At 41.5% G+C, this 10,419-nt stretch overlaps 1 protein-coding gene across 1 annotated transcript in view; it reads left to right on the top strand.

Annotated features, from left to right (window-relative positions):
- Positions 1 to 281: 281 nt before the first annotated feature.
- VIT (vitrin) overlaps positions 282 to 10,419 on the top strand; it is a 32,349-nt gene continuing 22,211 nt past the window's right edge. Inside the window, exons 1-5 of the mRNA XM_010004571.1 lie at positions 282 to 312; positions 1,974 to 2,039; positions 2,999 to 3,155; positions 5,046 to 5,179; positions 9,529 to 9,606. Of these exons, the coding sequence (XP_010002873.1) occupies positions 282 to 312; positions 1,974 to 2,039; positions 2,999 to 3,155; positions 5,046 to 5,179; positions 9,529 to 9,606 (466 nt within the window). The remainder of the gene's footprint in view (positions 313 to 1,973; positions 2,040 to 2,998; positions 3,156 to 5,045; positions 5,180 to 9,528; positions 9,607 to 10,419) is intronic.

Raw genomic sequence — 10,419 nt, 5'->3', positions numbered from 1 at the left:
GAATGAAATCTTGGTTTCCTGAGGTAAGAGGCAAATTGGACAAAAGTAAAAAATTAGTCCATGGGAGTGCCACAGCCCAAACACCATCCCCTCTGGGGATGTGGGATGACCTATGAAGTATGAGAAGGGATGTAGCATGTGAAAGGTTGAAGAAGAGTGCACAGTCCCTCTTCCCCCACCATTCCAGTGTCATCTGTGACGCCTCCAAATGCAGCCTGATGTACTCTTCTTTTCCTTTTCAGTGCTCCTTAGTGTTACAGCCAGATTCTACTTCACTCACCATGAAGGCCACAGTCATTGCAACTTTCTTTGGTGAGTACAGTTGATGTGCTGCAATTAGTAGTTTGTAGGTTTTTACTCTACCGTCCTGAATGACCAGTGGCTGCCATCTTCTTCTCTGCCCTTGGACCTCCCTGACTGATGAAGCTGTCAGTGGCATGGCTTTCACAAATCAGCTACCCAAACTTCCTGACTTTGCCCTAGAAAATATATTAATTACATGCTGAGTTCTCTAAGCACATGAGCAGCTGCATGCAGTCCATGTCAGATGGCACTACTGAACCTGAAAAATGGAATATGTTTCTTAGTGTACTTTACTTGCACATCTTTTGTTGATGGAGATCCAGACACCAAATAGCCTAACAGAGCTCTATTACTTTAGTTGTGGTATTCCCAGGAAATAGTCCCTCTAGCTAGGATCTTCCATCCGGCACAGCAGCCATGCTTTCAATTCATAGCTATCTACGTAGTTCTGTCTTTACTTAGAGACCAAATAACTTTCTCCACACTAGGTCATGTCCTAACACAGCATGTATTTGGGACTTCGCACTTTATTTTCACTGGTTAACTCCTTTTTTTCTAACTAAAGTTTTGTCTTGGTTATATGACTGCACCAGTGACAAAAGGCCCCAATACTGCATCTGTACACTGCCACTTCAGACACTGTGAGACTGATTTTTCTTTTGGGCAAGTTCTAGGTGTGATTAAGTCTGAAAATTCTCTGCAATCAGTCTAGGGGTAGAAGAGCATAAAAGAAGTAAGACTGTCATTGCATATTCTAGTAAGATTAACTTAACAAATGAAGAGAAACTCAGCTAACACATCACAAAGACTTTCCATTCCCTCTGAAAGCTCAGAGAAGGAAAAGGTGAATTGGAAAGTCAAGATATTTGTAATGAAGTTATTAACTACTCATAGTAATGTGCTTATAAAATAAGCACAGAGAATGAAGATTTTTTGTATGTCATGCACTTAGCAAGTAAACCTAACAAGGAAAGCTACATGCATATAATGTGACATATGTTTTAACATAACACAAGACACTGTATGTCTCCAGTACTATTACACATTTCAAATAATTATTCTACTTACTGAAAAATCACTTTTCAAATCTTAATTCTACTTACTGAAAAATATCAGTGTGCTTGCTGGGACAGAATGCTGGGACACGCCACACAAGAATCTCATACAGTCTGTAGTGCTGCCCAGTATCCCACACCCACTGTCACCAGTGAGTCACATGCCACAATGCACCATTACAGGATAATGTGCTTGCCAGGCTATTAAGAAAGACCTTTCCCTCCCTGACGTCTCAGTTGCTTTATGCACAGAGCATGTAGTTTCACTGATAACCTCTATCACAGCAATTATAAAGAGTTTCCACCACTTGTTGAATACTGTGGCCTTTCATCGTTTTCTGGACCACATGGACTCCATGGCACCTTTTGATAGCAAGTTGCCCAGGGGAATGTGTGAGCTGAGCTTTAATGCCCATCAGAAAACTGCCCCACAGTAGATGCCATCTCGACTGTCAAGTTAACCAACCAGTAGGAACCTAGCTGTGGCTGAGAACATTCCCATTTTAGTTTTTTAATCTGTTGATTCCAATTTGGGAAATCTCATGCACAGAAGTTTGTGGTGACTGCCTGTTGATAGTCCCCTGTTTTCCTGATACTATGTTTCCTTTGTTTTAGGTGTATTTCTTATATGTACATATGCAGCTAAGGAAGCCACAAAGAAGGTGAAAAAGTCTAAACTATGTAAGTGCTCTCAAAAGTATTCTTGGTTGCTTTGCAGCAGTCATGTCTGCTATTATAAAAATAGTGCAAAGTGAGATTATATTCTGGTAACTCCTCACAATCATCTGCAGAGTCAATGGGAGCATATGGTAACTAACAGATTCTTCTCTTGAAATCAAATGACTCAGTGTGTGCTTCTGAATGTGTGTAAAGGGGATATTGTGTACTTCACTACTCAAATATGGTCATTCGGTACCACAGAAGGACCTAAGCAAGCACTAGGGTTTTCACTAAGAGAGACAAACTATGTGACATGGACCTGCTGTAACACAAAGGATATGTAGCTGATTAGCGTGAGACATGTGGTGCATCTCCTGTGCACTCAGATTATAACTTTCAGCTACACTGTTGTAAGAGCATTTCTTTCCACAGATTATTTTGCTCATTTAGTTGACAAGCAAGCCTGCTGTGAGGTTGTGAACTCACATTTAAACCCCTTGTCCAAAATAAATTGTATCCAGCAAATAGTTTTAAAAATTAAGGGAAAGATAATGGGATATGGCTGTAGCCTGGTGTTATGGATGGCACGGAGCTACAGGAGCACAGCAGGAAGCCTGGGAAGCATCCTGCCTTGTGTGTGGATAGTCCTTCCCAGTCCCAACTCACAGCCACCTCTTCCTCTGCTCCCTCCTTCTCACAGCCAGTGTGACTATATTTCTTTCTCTCTCCAACATAAGTGTCATAGTGGTTATTTCCTTCAGAGAAGTAAACATTGCAGGTCAGAACATCTCTCAGTACGGGGGTTATGATGTGTTGTATCTTAGCTGCAGAACACATAGACATCTTGTATCCCAACACCATCGTGATACTAAGGCATGAGAGGAAGGCAGCCCTTTCACTCAGTTACTCATTGTTTCATCACAAGATCACTCAGCTATGAAAACATTCAATCTGACTTTACCAAGATTTTGCACTCACAGATGTACCCCAGATCGACTGTGATGTCAAGGCAGGGAAGATAATCAATCCAGAATTCATTGCCAAGTGCCCTCCAGGATGTCAAGATGTAAAATACCGTGTTTATGGCACAGACATTTATGCATCATTTTCCAGTGTGTGCAATGCTGCAATTCACAGGTGAGTGAGTTTAAATGAACAAAGCACTCAGACAAAATCATCATGTCAGTGCAGGGAGGTCTGGACTTTTCAGACCCTTTAAAGTTCCCACTGTCTAGTAGCTGTGATTGCAGGCTGCTGTTCTAGTAGAAAACCTGGGAGAAAAAACGTGTGATGCTACGCATCCAATCTTATGAAATGCTGCCAACCCTGTATTCCTATTGAAATCAGTTGTGTTTCTGAACTTTAGAAGTGCCTTGAGATTTACAGATCTCTCATTCATGCATAGCAAATTACTATTGTAGTAGTATAATTTGAGTGGAAGATAGGGATGGAGCTGCTGCTACTGATAAAACTTCAGAAAAAAAGAGGCATATCACTAGCAATGAATACACATAACTCTCATACTTCTGGGATTGGTTTTGGTTCTCCAGATTTGAATTTAATTGTCCTTGACATCAAAGGCTGAGTAATGTGCTTTCCTGCCACGGAGAAGCACACTGGACAAGAAAATATAGAATACCAGTTTTATAGCACAGATTTTGAAGAGTTTCATTAGCCGTGCAAAAGTGCGCATGAAATTTTAATGGAGAATAACTTTGCAATGAAAACACATCAAAATTGTAAGCAGAATGCAAAGGTAGGATGCATTCAGCTGAAAATGCAGTAAGAACCTATAAAGTCTGATTTGCAACATTACTTAATTTTGGAGTTATTTGAGCTATTGCAGTGCTGCCAGTTCTGTGAAACAGCTGGGACCTTGAGTGAAGTCGAATGTTAAGGCTTTGGGGATTTTGCACCTCTGCACTGCGCAGCGTGCTTAGGGCTGCCACCTCCTGGCTGCAGCTCTGCCTGCTCAGCCCCTTGTTGGGGAGGTGACTGCCAGGCTTTCAAATGACAAATGCTTCCTTCAGATACTGGTGCACAATGGAAATTGTTTGCCTCTGCACGCACAGCTTGTCCCAACGGGAAGTTACAACTGCAATTTCCCCCAAAGCTCTAACTCTGGCTGCCTGAATTGTTGCTGTGAAGGTTTCAATTTTCCTTGTTTGCCAGTTTGGTTTGCCTTGTTAGCATGTATGTTGCATTTCCTCAGAGGGTTAATTTCCTTTCCTTACAGTTATTTTACCAGCAGCCTCTTGCAATCGTCAGAGAAAGCTACAGCTCTAAAATACTTTTCACCACTGTGTGCTGTCCATTACTTTTATCCTGCAGTGTCTTTACTGCCAGTCCCAGGCAGTGGCTTCCTGGTTCTCCTGCTTTCCTAACGTGGCCACAGCAGGCTGCATACACTGAAGGTTTTCTGTTTGTCTTGAGATGTATGTTACATTAAATGTCAAACACCATTTAATGTGAACCACACATGGAGCCTGCCAGGTTTTCTACAGCTTCCAGCAATATTGTGTTCAGTTTACTCCAGGCTGCGGTCAGAACCAGGCTTAGTTGTTTGGGAGGTAGTACATACTGGAGCTCAAAGAAAACAATCTTTACAAAAGAAAAAGTTAAGGGAGTGGGCAGTTTACTTCAGATTTGTGTTTCTGTCACATGGTTGGCCTGAAAACTCCACTGACTACCTCACCCTGTATCTTCAGTCATTCAATAAAGCTTGCAGGAATTTTAACGAACACAGTAGATTGTTCTTGTGTGCAACTAGGTCAACCTTAAACACAGGACCAGTAGATCAGTGGGAAGAGCAAACAGATCCCGACAGCACTTTGTAACAAACTGCTCTTCTGTGTGTGAAAGAAGAGCAAATATTTCTTAGCAGCAGACTTAGCAGTAGCATCACCACTCCACTACAACCCCTGTTTTAAAGGTAAAAGTGAATGCTTTATACCTCTGGGATTGTTGAACAGTTTCTAAGTTTTCTGGGAGAATTTCCACTTCAGACACCATGTTTTCCCTTTGCAGTGGTATAATCGACAACACAGGTGGGAAGATCCTCGTCCAGAAAGTTGCCGGCCACTCCGGTTACCGCGGAACCTTCTCCAACGGGGTCAGGTCACTGTCCCTGCCACGCTGGAGAGAGTCCTTCCTCGTGTCAGGTACCATGGTGGAGCTCCAGAGCCTCCTGCCCGCCCCTGCTGCTCCCTGCTGCCCACCAGCTGGGCAGCAACAGGCAGAGGAGGAAGCAGACTTTGCATTTCAAAGACCTGTGTAGCAACCACAGGCCCATCCCACCTACTTTTAGCATGAATAATGCACTTGAGACATGTTTTAGTCTGGGGTCCCTAATACAGCCCACAAAGAGACATTCACCCACCAAGAGGGTTGCTTGATTCAGCCCAACACAGGTCTGAGCCCACTGTGGGAGGTGACAATTGGATTGACTCTAAGGGCACCTTAATTCCTGCTATTGATGCATAAAATCCAAACCTCGGTATCGAGGGGTAGGTCTCCCTATTGCGCATGCTCTCCACCCTGGTAAGTACTGCTGCTAAGGGGATTAAAGGGTCATTTGAAGCATCCTCAGCCTGCACCTGGTTTTGCAGCTTCTGAAATGACTTCTGACTTCTGTCAATCCACCCCAGTTATATTGTATTCATGCAAACCCTCTACTAAGGAATTCTCTTGGTGCATCCCAAGTATGTTATTAATCCTCCCCATCTACGTTGGCAAAACAGTTTTGATACCTACTCAATGCAGGGAAACCCACCTTAATTTAATGCTTATTCTTTTTTCTTATCATACTATAGAAAGCAACTCACCTGCCTTCACCGAAAAAATTTACAGTTTGGGGTTTTTTTTTGTAATTTAGATCCCCTTTACACCAGCTTCAGATTATATTAAACACACTTGTACTCATTCTATGCATGTGAAAGGAGAGTCTAATTGATGTTGCTTTATGTACAGTTTCTAAATATAACTTCTAGCTGCATCCATACAAGTGAGTCAGTTCTTGCTGGTCCACACTTTTGAAGGTTTAGGATAGGGACAACCAATTAATGTTAGTTAACTGCATCATTCCTGGAAAAAATCAATAGCTTAAGCAACTGAACAACCACTATAAACAAATAAATGTTATTTTCATGTGAAAATTCGCGGCTAGCAAAGAAGGTCTCGGGAACTGACCAAAACAAACTGTCATCTGGAGTTTGCATTAATATATTTGGGTGCATTTTTTACAGCCTTCTGCCATGGGTACACCACATTATGAGAAGGATTTATTTTGGATGAGCAGGAGTTTCCTGGAATAGCTCAGTTGCTACTTGTACTTGTTGCTGTTTTTTTCCCCAACAAAAAGCACATTGTAATTCTGGTATAGAAAAGGGAAATGTTTTCTTTTTTACCTCAGCAGCTGCTCAATGTTACCCCATAAAACTGTTGGAATTTTTGATTTATAGTAATAAATCTTTATTCTTAATTAGTAAGACATTAAAAAAGACAGAAGAGTAAGCTTCAAGCACATGTCAGAGGAGATGATGAGAAATCTGGGTATGTGTAGGCATGATGAGATTTGTGCCTCATGCACTCAATTTTATGCCTGGTGAATGCCCTCACTGATGTCAGTAGAAGTACGTAGTTTATAAACTAGGTCAAGCATAACTTTAATATAATACATCGTATAATTTGAATCATATATTTAATTTTATATGATGGATCTTTGAGAAACCTTGTCGAATGGAAAGTGTCCCTGCCCATGGCAGGGGTGTTGTAGCTAGATGATGTTTAAGGTCCCTTCAAACCCAAACCATTATGATTCTATGGTTTATAAATAGAAATAAATTCTCACTATACCTACTATAAGTGTGGACATTTTAGAGAGAAATTTAGAAAACTAGAGCCCCAGTAAGGCTGTGCTATTCATCTCATCAGCCTGAGGCTGAATGCAGACAGATCTCACTCTCAAAAAGAGAGGAGTTGGGTTGTTTTTACAGTTACGAGTCCTAAAAAGACAGAGCTGCAGCGAGCATTCTCCAATAAAAATACAAAGTCACCTACAGCATTAATTTCAGGACAGCTTCAAATTTTTAACTGAGTCCCTTATTCTCCAGCCGAATTCCCTTTCAACAAACCAGACTCGGATGCAATACTCTACCCTGGAAATGTGCCAACAGCTTATTCATTGTTACGATATTGTCACCAAAATTTTGTGATGTTTAAATTATGAATGAGCATCCACACAAAAGAGCACAGAAGAGGAATCCTCGGGGGCCCTGGGCAACGAAGTGGCATGATTTAGGGGCAGTGGGGGAAGAGGTCTGTCCTGTGGGATTAAAGCAGCCAGCACACCAGGAGGTATGCAAATGTACTGGTTTTCACTTTCAAACACTGAAACATCTTGGCACTCAGTTGAATGAGTCCATTCAGTTTAGTGGGAGTTTTGCAGCTAGTGGGTTAAGAAAACAGAGTCCTAAACCTCTGGGTTTGCTAGTGACAAATAAGCATGAGAGGGTGACCAGCCACCACCCCAGAGCTTGTACTTCAATAGCCAGAAGCTGAGGTTTTCAGCCCACATGTAAAGCCATTTTAAAATATGTTCAGCAAACTCCAACCTAGATGCAGCTTTTCCCAAACAGTAGAAAAGATGTTACCATTGCCTCAGAGAACAGGGCCACATTCAGGTCAGACCTACCTCTTAATCACATATGGGATGCAAGTTGCTGTTGATCATCACTTTGTGATCAAAAACCCAGGAGACCAGGAGCAGCCAGCCTCCCCATGCCAGATAGTTCAACTGCACAGCAGTGGGCTCAGGTTTACATTAAAAATCAGATTAGCACAGAAAGATTCCGAATTAAGATCAGATGAATATGCTACTGCTGCATCCATGTACCAACCACACATACCTCACAACCCTGCCTCTGCTAGGGATAAAGAAATGCATTTAGAAATCATCTGCAATACTATAACTTTCTATCTTTCTACCAAATTGGCAGTCCTGCTTGGCTGCTGATCCTGGTTTTAGCTTGAGGAGAAGTGGAAGTGAAGACCTGCTACCCTTCACTTAGGCCAGCTTCTGTGCAAGGAGGAAACTTTGCAGCTAGTCCTTGCATACTAACTTGTAGGCTCTGGTCTATGGCAGGTCTGTGTTGACTTCAGTGGAGCTGCTCTGAGTTTATAAATAAATGTAAATGATAAATGAAATAGCTGCTTACATCATTGCCTCATAGTAACTCAGACTAACTTCTTCATCGAGTATATTTAATTACATCTGAAATTTCAGAAAGGACTAAAACAAAGGAGCTAGAGGCATGAAAAGGGACAATGAATAAAGCCTCCCCAAGCTCCATGGCCATTCCTCCACTTTCAGGACCAGTTCCTCTCACATATACCCTCCTGTTTGCCATCAGAGGTGAAATAGCCCCCAGGTCCCAGGATTTGTTCAGCCTGCAGCAGCTAATTCTGTCCAGTGCTGTTGGTCTCTGGATTAATCACCCGGGGTAACAATCAACCCACTTGCAGTGCCATTTATAACTTCTAAAAGAGTCCACTGAGGGAATAAAGGAAAGCAAATCTAGCATCATCATCATGACTCAGGTTTTGCAGGAGGTGGAGGTAGGTCTCACCTGGGGTGGTCTAGACACACAACACTGCACAGCAAGTCATAGAGAGGGGGGTCCAGAAGTCTCACACCCACCATCCAAGCTTGCATAGATAAATTATTTCCAGCTCCTAGAGACCAGAGCAGTCTTCCTTACACAGGGCTTCTCTGCAACACTTGTCATCCAGTGATATAAACATGCCTTGGGAATACAAAATTCGCACCAAGAGATGGAGTTGCATGGCCACATGTACCAATACAGATCGTGTCTAGTGTGAGACTAAAAAGATTTGTGGTTTAAAGCTTAACTGGGAAATGTACCTCATTGTTCTAAGACAGGACCCTCATTTTAGATCTAAATATAGGTACCATATGGTCCCACACACCAGCATAGCCTCCTCTCACTGTCATTATTGCAAAAGATTGTTGCCAGAAATGTCATGTTGCAAAATCGAGGTCAGAGAAGAATGCTGTGTGCATGATGAAATGAATCCCACATCAAACATGCTTTTTAACTCAACTGCATGGTTGGGCACCGGAAAAGGCTGCCTAGGGAGGCTGTGGGTTTAAGTACAGGTTATACAGATGTCCTTCAGGAACCATTCCCTTACACATGACACCATTTGAGAGCAAAGGAATGAACTAACCGACCTCTTCAAATCCTCCCCAGGAATGTTTTTCATGTTTTCTGACTTTTTTTTTTTTTTCAATGATGGTGGATTTAGGTATTGTTATTTTTAGTGACATGGTTTTGATATTCTGCCATCAGATTAAGGAAATCTTCAAAAATATAAGTTGGGCAGTAAATAAGCAGGGTCTGATTCTGAACACCTATGTTAGATGGGAGTTTTGTTGCAAGAAAATGTATAGTATTTTGTGATGCTGTCTAATATTTTATTTTTTTTTTAGAGGGCAAGCCAAGAAAAGGTGTGACATATCCATCAACTCTTGAATATTCTTCTTCAAAAAGCACAGCTGTTAAATCAGGCAAGTAATTATGACTGACTTTGCCTTCCATCTATCCACAACTACGTGTTGCAGCTTCTCAGTTTTGCAATACAATGATACAACTATTCAGTTAGAAGTTAATGCATCCTTTAGTATCTCATCCAAATCCCTCATGGTTTTTTTTTTTTTTAATGTTAAGCATATGGAAATTATTCCAGACAATTTCTATTTTATGATCATACCATGTTTCACAGACTTCTGTTCCCAAGTAGTTTTTTTCCCCTTGCTTTAAACCTTTTAGTGAGTATTATGTCATACTGATTATACAGAAGCATTTGAGGTTTTATATGTTGACTTTCTCCTCATGCTGTTCATGGGATCCTTTGGGATATTCAGTGTTGAGAATATAATAATAAATAATAATATAATACTCATGACACAGATGCCAATGCACTGCAGCTTAGCTAAGGATGATAAGGAACTACTCTGTACAACCATTTTAGTTGGCATCCTACTCTGTAAGACTCAATTCAGTTTAAACAATTTAGTTGTTTTTAGAGGCCTTTGATCAAGCCTCATTGCAGGTAGTAGCAAGTGTACTTGAAGTGTCTCAGTCACTTAAATTACACTTATCTGTGTCCCCTGTAAGACAAACAACAAACACGTCTCATATCACTACAACTTTCTGTAACACAGCTCTTTTGGTGTTTGCTGAGCCCGAGCCTTCCTGAGCTTATCCACTGCGAGATGTGTGATAATACAATGTCCTGTATCTTCACCATAAACTCAAACAGTTGCCAGTGGGTGTAACCATCCAAGGCCAGACAGAGGTTAGGTAGAACTCTGCTCTTT

This window comes from Chaetura pelagica, unplaced genomic scaffold (assembly GCF_000747805.2).
Source record: "Chaetura pelagica isolate M959 unplaced genomic scaffold, ChaPel_1.0 scaffold278, whole genome shotgun sequence".
NCBI classification, from domain to species: Eukaryota; Metazoa; Chordata; class Aves; order Apodiformes; family Apodidae; genus Chaetura; species Chaetura pelagica.
Note: the sequence above shows the minus strand (reverse complement) of the source record. Positions and strands in the feature narration are given on the sequence as shown.